At 35.3% G+C, this 19,014-nt stretch overlaps 1 protein-coding gene across 4 annotated transcripts in view; it reads right to left on the bottom strand.

The window, feature by feature from the left end:
* SLK (STE20 like kinase) overlaps window positions 1-19,014 on the bottom strand; it is a 50,480-nt gene that overhangs the window by 28,779 nt on the left and 2,687 nt on the right. For all 4 annotated transcript variants that reach the window (XM_064663234.1, XM_064663233.1, XM_064663235.1 and 1 more), the window contains exon 2: window positions 818-982. In XM_064663234.1, coding sequence (XP_064519304.1) covers window positions 818-982 — 165 coding nt within the window. The remainder of the gene's footprint in view (window positions 1-817; window positions 983-19,014) is intronic.

Here is a 19,014-nt window from a genome sequence, read left to right as displayed (position 1 = left end):
AATCCTTTTAGTCTGCATTAAGATAACAAAGTTTTAAGCTTAGCAAAATAAATGTAAATGAGGAAATACAGTATTACACATCCATTGTTTTCATGGCTAAAAGATAAAGCTTATTCGTAAGACTCCAAAGAAAATTTTCTTTTATTTGTTTTAGGTATCTTTTTTAAGTATAAACTTTAAAAAAACCCCACACATGTATTCTTTGTACAATTCCAAAAGCACTTATAAATATTGCATTGGATCACCTAGAAGAAAAAACAGCTAAAGCTATTCCAGTGAACACACGGGATACAGCAGAGGAGTGACGTGTAGTCACATCAAGGGTCTAATACCTCAAGGTTTCAGTAAATTAATTATGGTTCAAGTACTGGTAAACTGTCCTTCCTGGAAGTGCCAACAGAGTCACTCATATCTAAAATACATACTTCACAGGCTGACCTTTTCAGCACATTATTTATTCTTCAGGTGTGGATTCTGAATCTCACTCTAAATTGTACTAATGTAATTAAAATTTGAGTCCTGCTGCTACAAATAAGTACCAATTAAGAACTCTCTCAATACACCAAAATGAACTGCTAATTTCCACATTTTAGATTCAAACCCCTGACCAAATGACTCAGTGTAGCACAATTTTATAGTGACTATTTCCTAAATCATACTCACAACTTAAAAATTAGTTTTGAAACCGAGTAGTTATCCCAACATTGACAAGCCAGACAAAATGTGATTGACAAATGATCTATTAATAAAGAAAAAACTGTAATTTCAATAACCTTTTGAAATAAGTAAAAACACTTAGAGAAGGAAAAATACCTACCCACAGATTGTTTTCATAGTAGAAAGCATCTAGGAGCTTGACAATATTAGGATGATCACAGGATGCTAAAATATCAATCTCCACCATGTAATCTTCAAGTTCTTCTTCTGATTTAGTATCTATCACCTTTGCAGCAGCCAGAACTTTTGTTTCTTTGTTCTGAGCCTGTAAAAGAAAAGGCACAGTAAACATATATACATGAATTTCACCAGATAACTGGCACCAGCAAAAAGCCCCACAAACAAACCAACCCTCTCCTGTTCTGTGCTGTTTTCCTGCCTCTAGCTTCCTTCTCTACAAAAAGAGAACATCTGCATATTAAAGAGCAGATAAAATCTAGCAGAAAAAGGGCTTAATAACTTTTCCTAGGGTTGAGAAACAATGAAAGACAAGAATGTAAAAATACTTAATTCTCATCACACTCTTTAAACCATCATACAGTCAATGGGGTCACTACAGCTTGGTACTAAGATGAAGTTTCGGGTTGCTCCCCAAAACACCATCTGTTGACACTTGGCAAGGAGTATGAAGTAGCCTCCACCTTCTGACAGTCCCCCTCTGCCCTTCTGACAGTCCCCACCTTGTGGCAGCACCGCTCTTCCCAAAGCCACACAGAGAACCTGATCCTCAACCAGGAACCAAGCAGGTTGCCCCTCTTCAGCCAGGGGCTGTATGCAAGCTCCCAGGTTAAAGACCTGCCAAGCCATCATTAGTTTGTCTGGGCTTTTTGCTCTCTTTGCTTCAGAAGTCTGGGAGGACTCCCACAGATGGGGACTCATGGAAAGTGGCATGCTGGAAATGCTGCCAACCTCTACTTTATTACTTCTCACCCTAAGACGAGCAAGCTGGAATTGCTGCAGTGATAGGGTCAACTATAGAACCAATAAAACAAGGAAAGGGAAAACCAAACCAAGGGAAAGAAACCCCCAAACATTCTGCTAGGCATTTAAATATTCCTTGGCTTTTTTTTAAAACATAAGAAATGACAATCAGTTAGGGTGACTTATTGAAATAGTAAAACACTTCAGAAACCAGTAACTGCAAATAGCACTTATTCACAGAATATTGCTGAAAACTAATGCAGCAAAACTAGGCAAGGCTAGATTTTTTTTAATATGAGGGAGGTAAAGCAAATACCAAACACACAGCCTATATACATGTGCATACATATACGGAAACACAAAATTATGCACAGTCTCTAATAATTCTCTTGCAAGTTATGCTTGAAAAAATACTAAATTCCAAGTTGCAGTAAACTTTAAATAAGAAGGTATATTTTTCTCAAGCCATCATAAAAACACTACTTTGTCAGGGCATTTCCAGTGGTTATCTTATCTTTTGCCTCTGAATCGAACAAGTGTAGGACTGAAGTCTACTTCACCCATTATACGTAAGGACCATGAAGCAAAGGCCTATGTTTACTCCACTGAGTTTTTGACATTCAAATGAAATTAAATGGCAAGGAGGGACACAGGCTCTCTCCAAAGCAGCAGAAGACAAGGACCTGCAGGGGCAATTCCGACTCCTGATGTGAAGCATCACAAGATGGTTCATCCTGTCTCTGCTGGTACAGCTGATGCACAGGGCCCAAACCCTCTTGAGATCATCCCAGGACAGAACACAGCAAGAATCCCAAAACCTGAGTTTTTTTACCCAATCTCTTCATACCAGTACCAGAAAAAAGTTGCTATCAGACAGCAAGTGAGAATCATTAAGAATGATTTCCAAAGTCTAAATATTATTACTTTCACAGCTATAAATAATTCTTTCAATGTGGCAAAAGATAATAAAGTATTTAAAGATAAACATTTATAATAATATTCAGTAAAATAGCAGTAACAGCAAAACACACTTTTAAGCACAGTCCCAGCCCATCCATCTCATGTTGAAGGTAAAGGTTTTCTGTAACATTTCTTCTTATCTCAGTATTCTTTCCAAAACAAAAAACAACCAATCTTCCCAACCTCAATATTTGCCCTCCCACGTTTAACAACAAAGATAAGGAATCTGTGTAACATTACTTGAAAACAAACTACTGAGAAATTTTCCAACACGCGTTCTAATAATAAAAAGGAAAAGGTCTGCTTAGTAACGCAAACATCATTTGTTTTGGTTTCATGCTTTATAGCAAGAATCAAAGACCAACCTTCCTATTCTAGAGCTGCACTCTAAATTAAACACAAAAAGTGAAACAGATGTCTGATCAAAACAGAAACAGACTTGCTGGCTTTACCTGTGCAGAAAAATGGGCTTTAAAGCACCTTTCTAAAGAATTCAAATTTTAACTGTAATGTACTTTTTTGAAACATGCATGGACATTCTTCACTGTACCTTAAAGAAGGGTACTTAAAATAAAAAAAAAAATCTGAAAATCATTTTTACACAAATCTGCTTGCAAACTATAGAACGTTAACAATATTTTGCTTAAATAGAACTATCTACCTCAGGTATCAATAACAGATGTTACTGCTTTCTGATTCCGTTTCACCTCTGAGTGAGACAGGTGTTGGTAAGTTCACCTCCATGATTACACCCTCGGGAGTTTGCTGCATTTACAGCACCTATTGCTTTTTTCTATTGACTGAACACTTTGTATTTTGATTTTTCCCAGATCCTTTCACTTGAAGTAACTAAAAATCTGCTTTGAATAAGTTTCTATGATTTCCTCCTTGTGGTAGCTCTATTAAAACACCTCATTATGAAACAGAAGTTATAAGAGACAATATGATTATCTTTATGAGCATCTCAACAATTATAAACAAAACAAATGGTTGCCTTTGTTCTGACTTAAGATAGTAAAATTCTGTAGGTCTATATTCAGACTTTTTTCCCTGTTTTTAAAAAGAAAAAGCTTTAGAAGCAGCACATTTCCACTGGGTATTTCTGAGGACTGATAAAATATTACATCTGAAAAGAAATTATCCACTTTAAAGTTCTTCTTGAATAAGACAATATTCATCTCCACCCCACAATGCACTCAATAATAAATACCCATCTATGTGACTTGCTGCAAGAAGCACGTAAGAAATATGTTCTTTTGAACTGTGTAGGAAAGGATTTTACTGATCATGCATAAGATTTATGACTCAGTGTACTATGGGGAAAAAAAACCTCTTTGGATTAAGAGGAACAAAAAGCATTTACAGCTTTGTGTGGGCATGTTTGTTTTTTCTATACTTAGGCTCAAGTCTTTCTTCTGCCACAAAACATTCTCCAAAGGTCAGAGCAGGAGCGAAAATGATTGTGTAGATGCAGCCTTGATTTGCATATTCTCATTTTGCATTTGGCTACGCCAACATTTAAAGTCAACCTGCCATTCATGTCACAGGACATATTTTGAAAGGGAAGATGCTCTAAGTAGCCGCAGTTTCCTACTGTATTTAAGCTCTCAACTACCAACTCAAGTTATTGCAAATGCTCTGCTTAAAATACATTTGATTCTGCTTCTGTGATAGACGATTTAAGCTTCAGTCCCATGCTAAGAAATCCAAACTGGCATTTTCAATGGTTATGTGGAGACAAGGAAGAAAGGAGGGGAAAGATTCATTAACAAAATTTGATCTTTCCAAAAGATACATACATAATGGATGAAAACTGAATTGGAATAACTCATTCCCTCAAGATGTGACTAATACAATATGACATGGATATTATTAACTACTATATGCAACTATACATAAATACTGCAATCCTTTCACCGAAACTTCTATTTGGATTATTATTTAAGGTTACTGCAGCAAACATTTTAACTTACAGAGTGAATGTTACAGCATGGTTCCTGCAATGGATGGTACAGTCTCATTAGCAGACAATGCACAGAAAAACACACTTTGATCGGGATGGATTACAGGTTTGTATAGAATAAATGATCTCTAAAATTAGAACTCGCAAATTAATTTCTCTCGGAACCTAAATCCCTCACACTAAAATGGCAATGCACATCTAATCCACAAAAATGTAAAAATATGAAAATGTCTCAGCACAAGAAAGACGAATAACCATTCTACAGAAAACCAGGACCTGCAAGTATGTGGAATTAGTAACTCCTCCCTAATAATCCTGGATTTTTGTACAGTATCATATAACTACATAGAAGATCGAGGGGCAGAAGCTTTGTGAGGAGACTGAGAGCACAATATTAAAAGACAGGTTTACTATCTGGGCACTTGGCCAAGAAGTTGCATATTCCCAGCCTTGGACAGCAGGGAGAGCAGAGCCACCGCTCCGGAGTAATAGGATTACAGCTCAGAGACAACTAGTAACCTTTCATCTTCAGATGACCAATATGAAGTTTCAGCCTTGGTTGGGAGGGGCTGTTTCAGTTTCTTACTGTCAGTAAATGTTTCCTTCCCAACTGTGCAGCTCCTCTCCTGCAATGCAGCTTTAAAAAATTAAACACTATTTTACAACTGAAAAAAAGCTTAGTACATCCTTTGCCTATTGTTCAGCCAACCAGAAACAAAACTGAGATATGAGACAGAAAATTGTTCATCACTCTTCCTCCTGATGCCCGATCTCTTGTGAGATGTTATATAACCCCATGTTCTGCAAGCAGCAAAACAAATCAATTAAGAAGCTTTTCCTTTCTGACTCATTCTTCTTAACAAAACCGTAGTCATAATCATAGACCATCAAAGTTGTCAAAAAGTGAAAAATACGCCCATCCCTATTCAACAAAAGATGTTTTCCCACATAAAAAGCTCCACTTTTGTATAAACTTGGGATTGTCAGATCTAGTTCCATATAAGCTTTCTGATGGTGCCTGAGTAATCAGCACCGAAAAACTGTCCCTGTACAATGCAAAGGCAAGAGCTGTTTCTCTGGGCTGTCACAAAGCAGTGATCTCAGTCTTAAACATATGAATCAAGAAAAAAAATTGCTGCAATTTTAGATTTTAACGGCTTTATCAAATAAAAATGTAAGAAGTAGCGTGGTCTACTGAAACAACTACACTGGACTTTGTTTTGTATTAGTTTACTATACTATATTTAACATTGTCCTGTGCATTTTAAAACTAAAAAACGCTGCAAGATGGACCAGCATCAAGTGTTCAAACTTATTTTCAAAACCATGGAAAGGTGTTCTTCATTAGTGAATTTTATAAAAAAAATCTACCTTGACTACTCAGATAAAACAAAGCATTCATTCTAACATCAAACATTGAGAAATGTAATCAAAAATACCAGTTTGAATTCAAGAGCAAATAGAATCTTTTGCAATATTAAATGACATTAAATTTTAACAATAAATCACAAGTTCAGCCAATGAAGAAGATGGCAATCTTCACAGATTTCTGGCAATTAAAATGAGCCAGACATTTCAAAGAAGCTATGTTATGTTGCACCAGTCTTCACTGCAAAATGTTTGAAAATGTAATAAAATGAAAAAAAAAAAAAGACAGACTTTCAATTTTTTGTTTAATTATAGATATGGTTCGTTCCAGGAATTAAAAACCAACTAACTCCAGTTATACGTGCTAAAACTTGTCGAAATTACTGTTACAGAAGACTTACTCAAAAGGATAGTATCTCCCAAAGAAGATACAGCTGATCAGCCAAAAATGTTCCCTGCCTGCGCAATGTATCATAGTTACCTACTATACAGTTTCTTCTACTTAAAAAGAAGTTAATTAAATTCAGTTTCCCTGTTTAATGCCAGGGGAAAAAAAAATGAAATAGAAGTGCAGATAAAAGTGCCTCTATTTCCTACAAGCAAATGCTGTTCCTTACAAAGTGGATGCCAGGGTTCAACCCCGACTGCTGAAGCATCTTTATGATCCTGTGGTCTGGTGCTGCCTTTGTGGCTCTGCTCGTTTTGGAGCTGTTTCCATGACAACTTCACTCTTTTAATATTATCCTTGTACTTCGTACTCATTGTGGTTCTTCTGCTTCCTCCACAGTTGGTTTCTGAGGATTCCACAAGTTATTTCTGGGAGGGGTATGGAATATAATTTTAATGTTTAAACCTCATGTTTCCCTTTAAGCATTCTTGTTAATTATGTGGTATTTTGTACACTAGCTAAGCAGAGCTCCCATCCTGATTCATGCATCACGCCACTGAAATCAGAAAGAATATTTATATGCATATTTGAAAAGTACCTGCACTGAACTGGCAAATATGGGCAAAATAACAGAAACAGTCCTGTAGAGGAAACTTAACAGAGGAGATTATATCAGACTTCAGCATAATTTTTATTTAAGCAAATACATTTAAAAAACAGAATAAAAAATAAGAAAAAAACTGCTAAACACTGGCAAGAAAAATTTCCAAAATATTCTTTGCTGTTTTATATAAACACCACATTCTTATTTTCCCTTCTCTTGCTGCAAGATGACTTTCATAAAAGTAATAGGGAAAATCAGCTGACAATACTTGGAAAACATTTGTAACTAAGGCATTAGGTGGTAGAGTGTAAGTGCAAAGGACTGGTATTTTTTTCCTATATTCTGTTATAATAACTGTACATACTACTTGGGAAAGCACCATTAAAATACACAATTCTGTACTGCAACCAACTCCTAAACTCGAAAAGGGGGAGGTGTGACAAATTGAGATTTATCCCTGCAGTGCTAAGCTGCTTTGCCACTATCTTTCATCTGCAGAGGACACTAACAGTTGCTGGCAGGTTTCCTCAGTTTTATCCAGCACCAGACAATATCAGCCCCAAACTAACTTTCAACTTCCCAGAAAGGACAGTAACCCAGTCTATCTTCATCTTTGATTACAAACATCCTACAGCTATTTATTCAGTCTTATGTCATTAGGAAAAAAACAACATAATGCTTAATGCTTACTAATTTTCATGACTACAGCTTAAAATTCAATCTTTATTCCAGCAATAAACATACCTTTATTTCAAATGACATAAATTAATGCTTCCAAGAAACAATGTGATCAAGAAATAGATTTTAATCAAACCACAATTTGTAACTTTAGCTGTTCCCTAGGATTTTTAAGATAAACAACAGGTCAGAGTTGAAGCTGTGTACAGAGTGCTGTTTTTTTCAGAAAATTATCCCCGTGCCAGGTTGAGTTGAGAATTTTATTACTTGCTTATGATAATTTTATTATTTGCTTGCACACAGGACTTAAGAAACCTCTGATTCCTTTACCTGGGAGGATTCTGTTATAATCTTATTTCTAGTCATTTAACATCTGTAACAAGCTTTAGTTTACTTGAGCTCAGAGAGCCAACGTTACTCCTGCTAACCTCTTCTCCCAGGGAGACACTTGAAGCTGTAAAAGCCAACTCTGGAGCTTTCTGCAAACAGATGCACCACTGAGTCTTCCAGCTCCATGTAGCACACAGTCACTTTGTTTACTCAGACTTTACAGACTAGTGTACATTCACAGATGTACATGTATCAACCTAGAATACTCTTTTTTTTTTTTTCAAATAAAGTGGTGAGGTCAACCCACAGTTCCTCCTTATCCTGTTCCTCAGAGTTAAGTTACAAAACAAGACTAGGATCTGCTCTGCCCAGAGCCTTTAGCCAGATCAGATGGAAGATGGCTACAGCTGTTTGCTGACCCAGCACAGCTATTCATTATAACAAAACAACAAACAGAACAGTGCCTCTGACTTGAGCACAGAAAATTCTGTCCTTCCTAACTGGATATGAGCAAGTCAACAAAATAATAAAGAAAGAAAAATGACAATTTCTTTGGACTTTAAGAACCCTTCAATAAAGGCCTTCTGACATGTTACTAGGGAAACTACATAGTAATAGAAATGCAATGTGGCACAGTAATTAAGTTAAAAAAACTTGCTGTCAGAAAAGTAAAGAATATTATTAAAAGCTCTACATTTCATAGAGCAGAAGAAAGGCATTTAAAGACCTGCACTAAGACTATTTTATGTATTTATTGCAGAAGATGATGGGCTATAACAGATGTAACTTAACTGTTTAAGCGTAAACATCTTACTAGCTCAAAAATATGGGCAATTTGAGACAAGGTTCTGTATAATTTGATACTGCAATGTGAGCCATATTCAAATCTTGCAATAAGCACAGCTAAATAGCCAGAGGGGAAAGATTAAACAAAATGAAGTATTATCACCCCGTTTTGTTCTTTGTCCTTCTAAAATGAACAATAAATACAGTAGAGTTCATATATTCTAAGGGAAAAATATAAACTACATAGGCAGTTTAAGATTCAGCGTTTTACAAAAAGATACAGTTGTAGCAGAGGGAAAGGAAATGTGACTACATCAATACCACATTAAAATTGGCAATAGTTCTTGCAAAACTATCAAAGCACATATTCTGTTGCTCCATACATGCTCTAGTCTGCTAAGATGAAACTTCCTCTATTTCTGGAGGAACAAAAGACAGAAGCAGAGTAGCTTCAGACAGTTTTAATTAAAAAAGCTGTACATCATCATTTCTCACTTTTAAGTAAAATTGTTACAGAAACTAATTCATATTCTCTTTATGGTATTAATATATTTCAAAAAGAACATAAAATTCAGAATTCTAGAGGGAAGTCATTGCTTCCTTATGTGCATATCTTTAAAACAATCTAACAGAAACCAACTGCAAAGACAGCAGCAACAACAAAGAAATCAATATAGTTAAGCCAGTATCATTCAGCACCCTTTTAACCAGTTATTTTCAAGTCAGTCCTACAATTAACTGTATTAATTACAAAATACACTCTGCTGGTGTAGGCTGTTTAATGCCTGTACAGTCTGTGACTTGCCAGTAGTTTTCTTGTGCCTTAAGTCATGACCCTAAAGCTCCGTAAAACCCCACAAACACAAAATGAAATCTCCAATGTGCAAGTTCGAAAGGTGCCTCACAAAATTTACAATGACCTGGATATCTTTGTGCTGCAAGTGTGACATCTCAGGAGATGAGGAAGAGCCATCTGAATACACATTTAGTATTCCTTGACAACTGGTTATTCCAAGTACCATAAAAATAGGTCTTGGGTTCTGTATGTAAACTTCATTCATATTCAGCACAGTAGTGGAACACTTGCTTCTGATGTTGCCTGCCAGATTAACTGTTTGGCTTGTTTTAATTGTTAAATTTGAACAACTAGCCAATTATGAAAACCAACTACTTTGAGAAACTATATGAATGCAAATCCTATTACTTATCAGCAGATTTCAAAAGAAGTTTTAATTTAAAAGCATACTGATGATGCTAGTCTTTTTTAAATTCTGATGTTTTATGCATTGGCTGTTTGACATTTTACTGATTAATGTAATTCATACAGAATTTACCTAGAATGCTACTGATAAACACAAATGGCCATGGGAATAATTGCATTATTTGATAAAATTATTAAAAACAAATCCAGATAAACCCTTCAACTCTTTGAAGAGCTTGATGCACAAAATATGCAAAGGAAAAACAGTTGCTTTACTCAGATATTTGCAACCAATGAACTTGTGAGCTTCTATCACTAAAAGATTTTCATGCAACATTAGAACATTGTTCTTCCCCTGACAGAACTGTTAAGTGTCATGATAAGATTAAGCAGTTAAATACACAAGATGTTCAGGAGGAAGTTCTGTTCTTGCCTCCTAACAGTGTGGAAATGTTACTTTGAATGGAATTATGAAAGGTTTATTTTGCCCATGTACCCAAAAAGTGATGTTGCATGGCTCTTAAGGGGAGGTTCTCATCAAGAGAAAACTACTTCATCTCTTTCTTCTACTCCTCCCTCTCTCAAGTTTATTTTTTTTTTAATTTATTATTAGGTTGAAGGCTTTTTGAAGCAGAGGACTATCTTTTGTTGTGTATTTGTACAGTGAGAGGGAATGCAGAATTCCATTCCTTTTGGAAAATTATCAAAGCCATTTCTTGCTTCAAAACACTCTGCTCACTCTGAAATTCAATTCGGTTTCTGTACTTTCCTCATACAAGGCAGATTTAGTGCCAAATAAGAAGTCCTATAAAATTTTCATTCTTTTCTGGCAGTTATGTAGCACACTCAAAGTAGAAAAGAGAATCACCACCTGAAATAAAACTGGGAACAGAGGCTTTCAGGAAATTTCCAGTTAAAAATATGTCTACATAACACAATTATCCTAGCATGGATGTCAGTGATGCAGAGGGACAGAACTACTGCCTGATAACACCACCAGCAGCATTTAGCAAAACTCCCATTTGCTAACAGCAAGTGGCTCATGCAATAGGAGTAATTGGATTTTTTATTTTGTCCTGAGAAAAACCATTCACCTGACATACCTTAACAACCTCAGAATATTGACATGTCACCCTGGTGCTTCCTTTTTATTGCTATTTAAGCCAATGCTGACACTGTCCCATCAATTTTCCCCTGCATTAGCAGTGTCGCTTGTCTGGCCCTCTCGTGAGCTGGTCTGGGTAGCCAAGAAGATTACATGTACAATCAGCTTTTGTGTGGCTTAGTTCCTTGAACCAGATCAACATGAGGTTGGCAAGAACCAAGCTTGTCACAAGGAAGGAGGTGGGAATGAGAGTACACTGCCAGAATTTCTGCTGCATTGACTCGCATCTTCAGAAACTGTTGTGGAAAACAGTCACGGTAAAGACCCCAACACTCATCATTCCAAAGCCACTTCTGTACTTACTAAAGTTGTTAAAATGCCCCACTTTGAGAAGATGCGCTGTTGACTTTCACTTATTCTCACAGTTCCATACTGTTTTAGTGCTTTTCAGAGATTCAAAAGAACCTTCTTCATATTGCACTGGCTCAAAGCTGAGGTCCCAAAACAGTATCAATAAACATTGAAACAGGAGAGGGAACAAGTCAGTATACTAGTTCATTTTTATATTTCACTTTTAAACACTAGGGGCAGGTATGGGCTTTTAGTTTGTTTTTATTTAAGGGTAACAGGCAAAATTGACAACTTATTGGGTTATTAAGCTGATCAGAACATCTATGTTTGCTACCAACACACAGCTTAAAATTCCTGCTACAGCCAAAAGCGAAGTTGACATTTTCAGGTACACCGGCTATGCCAGTCAGTAGGAAACACTTGACACTACTCTTGTTTAAGCAGGGTTTTTAAAGCTTTCAGACTTGCCACCATGGAGAGAGGAAAAATAGCAGACAGGTTACTCATAAACTAAGTTAGTACATCTCCACTACTAGCCAAAACTAGTTGGAAAGGGTGAAAGAGTAAAAAAGCTTGGCTTAACTCAGAGTACCCATTCCACCACATTATTAGGATGATTTGTTTTGAGGATAATCCCTGTACAAACCCTTCTGACTGCATTTCCCAGTGATGATCACAGTTCACAGTGTAATGGAGCTGCACAGACCCGTGGTTCTGACCCAAGACTATCCAGCAATGAAAACCAGAACAGTTTGCCTGAATAGTGAACTGAAAGATTTGTGCATCCACAGAAGCTGAGCAAGTAAGAGAATGAGAGGGCCAATTAAAATTATTAAAGGGTCAAGCAGTTCTCTTATAAAAAGCAGACTAAAAAGGTTGGACCTCCTCAATTAAAACAGGAAAAGCTGAAGGTGGGGCAGGAACATGACTGAACTTTACAAAATTAAAAAAGGCAGCACATGAATTGAATAAATCCTGATTGAGACAATGGTTGTAAAAGAGAAGAGAGTTTACTGTAACATTCTAATTTTTGCTGAAGCAGTCAATTAACATTTCTCCATTAAGGTTTCACTGCCTTTTGATTACAAAAGTATTATCTCTTTTCTTGGTAAAATATTGCTTAGAAATACAAGTGAAAAGTCATCTTCCATAAAGTGAAACGTAGACGTGTTAGAGAAAAGCTTTGGGTTTACAGCATAAATCTGTTTCTGGAGAACCATTACCTACAGGATAAAGAAAGAATAAAACCCAACACAAAAAGTCTTGCCAAGTTATTACGTTATCATTAACAAAGTTACAGTAACTTCCCTCAGAATGCTGTTTCTGAATCATGGCTATGATTAAACATTTCTAGAGAAAAAAAAGCCAGTTCCTTAAAGTCCTCCTTAAACAAAAAAATCTCAGATCTAAAATGTTATTAACAAAGATATGAAGAAAGTAAAGGGACAGTCATTTTCCAGCTCATTATGAAGTTAGATGGATTAAATTATGATTCTGCCTTAGGATGGGGATTCACCACTGCTTCCATACCAAGTAAACCATTTCTGATGTAGACACAACTTCAGTTCTAGAGCAATGGTTCCCCCAAAAAACTTCACTCTGTTCACCCACTCATTTTGAAGAACTGTATTAATGCCACCTCAGAACAATTCTTTCTGAAAATAATAAAGTTTATTTACTCATCATGGCCTCCTTGAGTTTCAGATTTTCTGAAACAACCAAGAGACTAATTTTCAAGACTGACACTTTATGGTAACAGTCATTTAGTCCTCCATAGTAAGGACAGATTTAGCACATTTTAAACGCTAATCAATAAATTGATTTGGCTATTTTTCACTTCTTCATATTCTTCTCCATAGAAAATTCAGTAAAATTTAAAAATCGTATCATAGAATAGCATTGTTCAGGTAATCAGAACATTCTTAAAGCTACATTTTGTGTGGAACTTGATTCCAGCATGAATCTATGCATGAGCAATTTCTTGCTCTAGGTTACAGGTAATTACCTAAATAGAAAATGGCTCAAAAATATAAACATAGCAACATAAAGGGGAAATGCTTTGTGTCTTTTTCTTAGATTCCAAATCACCATTCATGCTTAGCTGCTTTACATTAACCTCTCTATATATACACATGCAATCCCACAGAATACTGAAAAAACAGTCTTAATCCAAAAGAGTAAAAATACTCAAGGAAAATCTATAACTTTAATATTGTTACTTGCTTTTACATACATTTAGAATTCCTTTAAGAAGCTTTATGTTTTCCTAAAAATCAAATACAGTAGTTTAAGTAGGTGAATTAAATATACAAAGAATCTTACATTACTGTTTTGTTGTGGTTATTTTTTGCCGTAGGTAAATCTTCTGCTGCATGTATTTTGGTTGGCTTATATCATGAATATGGAGCATATTCAACAGAAAATTTGAAATGCCAGTGGAAAATTAACATTTACCATAAAGCCTTAATTTTTTTGGAAGTATGAATTCCATTACAGAGTAGTTTGAGGTAGCCTACTAGCTTTTATTGAATATAACTTAGCCAATTTTTATTGCCTGACATTGTACAAACATATTCCACAAGTACTGGGTCTTCTTTCTCTCTAAAAAAATTCTTTCCTATTTGTGAGTGGAAAAAATGTGTTCCCACATAACATATTTGAGACATATCTGACAGTTCAAATTTCTTTCAAGCATTCCATACTGTAATCATGTTATAAAGTCATTAAAAATGAATTAGAGGGGGTGAAAATATGTATTTTATACGGTTGTGGAGAAAAATTATAAAACATCATTCTTTTTTTAATCTGTACTACTAATTCAATCTGCTTTCTGAGCCATTAATTCAGTCTGCTCTGTTTTCTAACTGTCCATTTCATGGCTTTTCCATCACTAAACATGGAAAACTGGAACAATCCAAACAGTATCAAAAGAAAAGACAGCACAAGCATTGTACTTGAGTAATGTGGCTGCTACTGTAAAATAAGACAATAGGCAAAAGAGGTGAGACACTATGAATGTCAACTCTGCGTATAATTTGAATATAATTAAATGTTATTGGGGGAGCACAAAGAAACAAAGACCGAAAAAATATTTATAAATGACACTTCAGCCACCAGGGTCTTGAGGAATGTATTTAAGATCTCAAATCAGAGGATTTAATTACAGGCTCCTCTTTTGCACAGACCCAACTGTCATTGAAGGAGAATGATGTTTACAGTCTTACGAGATTCTCAAAACGTGGCTCATGGCCCATGAAACATGGAATTCATAACTGCATTCAATTTAAACAAAAGGCATAAAGAAAAAAAAAGAAAAATACCCAACTAGGGATTGGGATTGTGGCATTTGCAAATACAAAGCCAACAAATTATTTCTTCAATATTGTTTATGGAGTGGTCAAAACTGGAATTTGAGTCTCCACCAAAAGAAAATTTTGAACTACTGCTCTGCAACAACAGCACTACTTGGAGGATTGTAGTACTGTAGGACTACTTCCCTGCCAAAGATTAAACTCAAAAGGTTTAACCACCAAAACCTTAAAAAAAAAACCCCAAACAAAACAACAGAACCCACAAAACAACAACAAAACAAAATCCAAAACAAAACAGTGCCTTGAGATTTTTTGTTAGCTCCTATATCAGAATTATTTAATTAAATAGACTGCATGTGACTTCAGATATGAAGAATTATTCCACCAAGTTAGAACAGCTTAAAGAAGCTTCACTCTGACATCTATTTGACACTAAACAGTCACATTTAGCTTATGCCTGAAATCCAAATTTTTACTCTCCAGACAAGAAAGCACAGTCCAAATAAAAAATATGATACATCAGATGACATGAAAAAACCAAAAGGGAACTTTCATAATTATAAATAAAATCAAATAATGATTTCCTATTTACCTAGAGATTTAAACAATTTATGTAACTATGTTCACACCTTGGAAAAGATGACAAGGACTGATCATAAGCATTCTATATTTATCCTCCACAAACTTGTCTGCAGTTTTAATTCCAAATGCAGCAGACAATACATTACTCATAAGTTAAGTATTGTAATGCTGATTTTCAGCCAAGTGATGTAAATATGTCCAAAAAGTGAGACATATGTGTTATTCTTCTTTCCAATATTTCCTTGTTACAGACGAAAGGGAAAGGAGATACTGCCTTCAACAAGTAGCCATTTTAATAAAGAAATTTATCTCTGTTTACAGTTTACAGATGACTTTCTTGCACTACAGTTTCCTCAGAAAACGTAGCTGGAGTGACAATAGGTGTAAAGAGCTCTGCAAAGCTTTACCCTTGACACATTTCCCAGGGTTTAAAAGTGTGATACTGCCTTTTCCTTATCTGGTATCTTCTAATCAGGCTAAAACTGCTAGAGTGAGAAAATAAAGATAACATTGCAGAGCAACTTACCAAGCTGACCAGCAAGATTAAAATCGTTTGTCTTCTATGAACTGTCATGCATCTTTTTTCACCCAGACAATACACAGCAGCCCTAAAGTATGCAGGTTACTGTTACAAAGCTCGCTGTTCTTAGCAAACTTTAGGTAAAGTTTTAGTTCATTTTACGTGGACTAAATATTTAAAATTTAATATTATCACCTTATACATTATTCTCTTGAGAGTAAATCGACTGTCATATCTCCTCTATCTACCAATGCCTCTATGGCTAAACAAAGCAACATGGCACTTAGGAGAATATTATTAATTCAGATCTCCTGAGGGCAACTGCTCCAGTTTAATGAGAGGTCAACTTATATAGTCAATTATGAATGAAAAATAGATTACAAGAAAACATATTTAGTATAGCAAACAATTTTAATCAAAACTGCCAATAGTTCTGCATTATTGATTCATTCTTATGTATTGAAATTCAACTTAGGACATTCTCACTTTCTGTTTCTTTCTAGGTCTAGGATCATAGAGTCACACATGAAACTTCCAGTTCATGAAACACAGGATTTGGCTGGCAATTTTCAAATATGAATTTATATTCCAACTAGTACCAAACATACAGGACTTCAGACAAACTCAAGCAACATCTTTCACTGGGAACTGTATCATTTACACAGGAATGTTTGCCAAGCTCCAACATCTCTAACAAATTCTTCTGAAGAATTAGTGGAACTAATGACAGCACACAAGTCAAAAGATAAAGAGTAGAAAAAAACCTGTCTACCTGTGCTCCAAGCTTAGATATTAAGTAAGTGGTCAAAATCTCTTTCTGTGAATCTTTAAGTTACAAATGTAAAAGCTATTCAGCCTAGGAAGCAGCATAATATATTACTATCAGTCAGGTAACTTCAAGTTGCAATATCCAACTGCAGGAATTTAGAACAATGTACTGTAAGGCCAGAGAAACTAGGAAATATAAATTCTCCCTGCTCTGTCCTTATTTTGTTTTCAGGTCAGACTAATTAATGCATTTTCTATGATTAGAAAATAAGCTGTGATGTTAGTGATACACAAAAAAGTACTTCTAAGTAGCCACAGTACTTCTAAGTCAGTTCACATTTTAACATTAAAAGGAGTTAAGAACATATAATCATTAAATTATATAGTTGGTCCAGTCTTATTAAATCACTACTTTAAAATTCTACGTGTTTCTACCTTCTGCAGAAGACATTAAGGCAAAAACAAGCTACCCTGTAAAGTTATCTAGGTACATTACAGATAAGATTGTTTCAAACATAGATAAAAATGCTTAACCTAAATGAAGCACCATCATTAGTTTACTGGACTTTAAGAAACAGTGTATCAGAAGTCCACTGTCACCAGCCAGAGATGAGTTTGTATTGGCCACTACTGCCAATATAAATATATATGAATACTTAATGTAGTTATAATTTTCAACAGATAATGCATTAGGGTAATGCTGTTCACCATGATTATGGTTATCAGCATCCACAACATTTCTTCTCTGAACCTAAAGAGAAAACAGAACAGAGTTTTTAACCAAGCACCAGTTTGTTGCTCAGAGTTGGAAAACTTGTCCTAGTAGCTTCATATGAAATACAAATATTTAATTTTCCAAATTCCTATGAGAATATTATATACACAACGCTTCCAACATTTTAGATTGGAGGTAATAAATGAGATAATATAAATGGGCAGAATATTCCAATTCAAACAAAGAAGCATGAATGAAACTCAAACCCTGACAAGTCTGAAGGATTCTCTAATAATAATTTGTCACTTTCTATTAAAATATATATACACATACCATATAAATATATACACCCCTTGTAATACATATGGTATACTGCCACATATATTCTACCTCTGTTCCCACAGAGGATTCAAAATTAATATATTTGTAGAGATGGTATTCATAATAATCATAATGATGGCCAAAAGTCTGTTAATTTCTTGGAGGAGTATCCTCGAGAGACGACAGCAACTAAACATTGGGAAAATGGGCTCTACATCAGTGTACCATGTTCTTACTACCACAAAGGCTGGCAAATGTTACTGAAATATAGTCCCAGCCCTTTATTTAATTCAGAAGGTTTACTTAGGAAGATATTTCATTAATTGTGTGCATCTGTATGATAAAGAGTCTCCATTAGGAACTTTAGCAAGAAAGAGCCCCAGTTCAAGTCACGCATTTTAAAGGTGTGTTTTCACAGCATCTGGACATGAACTTCTGAGAATTCAGAAAGCAGCTTAAAGCTGATCAGAGTTGTTAACACTTACAGTGATTTACCTTAAGGCAATGTTTACAGTGTGCACAGAACTGATATTGGACACAATAGGGAACTATAACACACAATACAGCTACATGATATAATAACTAATTTCTAAAGCAAACTCATTACAATCACAGTAAGAGCCGAAGTTTTTTGAGGACACTTAACCTGATCAAATCAAGAGTAGTTTCAAACTGATACATCTTTTGGTTTTTGGTTTGTTTTTTTAAGATAGTAGTTTGTGTCTAGCTGCCAAACTTCAAAGTTGAAATCAGACTCCAATGCTAATACTACGCTTCTTCAGTGTCTGTCACAACTCTAGCAATCCATTCAGCAATTCTAAATAATTCATGAAAGCCAAATAAAAGATCGGAAAAAATTCCATCAGCAATCTCGAAATTCTCTTTACAAGGGCCATCACCTGACATTGAAGTACTGCAAGGGTCTATAAATTGAAAAAGGACAGAAAACTACACTATTATTCATTATCCAAGAGCAAAAAGAAAACAGTCTAAAGTGGCCTCTTTGAAGAGGCTGAAAAGGGCCAGAATGAAAAGTCCTATACAGTCATAAACCTTTGCCATCAGTAGTCTGCAATTACAGAGCTACTCTGATCACAAGAGACTTGCAGCAGCAGTTGAAACAGAGTATTTCTAAACATTACTTAGAAGTTAGTGAATACAAATGTATGAATTGACAGAACTCAAAAAGCCTTAGAAGGCTAGAACAAACAGCTTCAAAGGAAATAAGCTCTTCTAGCAATTGGCTAAAGTATTAAAAAAATAAGCAAGATCCTTGTAGTTGATTGGGAAGAAGGGGAATGAATCCCAAGTTTTCAATACCCTTAAGACTTCTGTACAGAAAACTAATTATCACTAGACAGCATTTTAAGTAATGATTTTAAAATTCAAAATAAATTAATCAGTGAGGCTTTCCAGTACTGTCAA

Source organism: Pseudopipra pipra, chromosome 8, assembly GCF_036250125.1.
Source record: "Pseudopipra pipra isolate bDixPip1 chromosome 8, bDixPip1.hap1, whole genome shotgun sequence".
Taxonomy (NCBI): Eukaryota; Metazoa; Chordata; class Aves; order Passeriformes; family Pipridae; genus Pseudopipra; species Pseudopipra pipra.
Note: the sequence above shows the minus strand (reverse complement) of the source record. Positions and strands in the feature narration are given on the sequence as shown.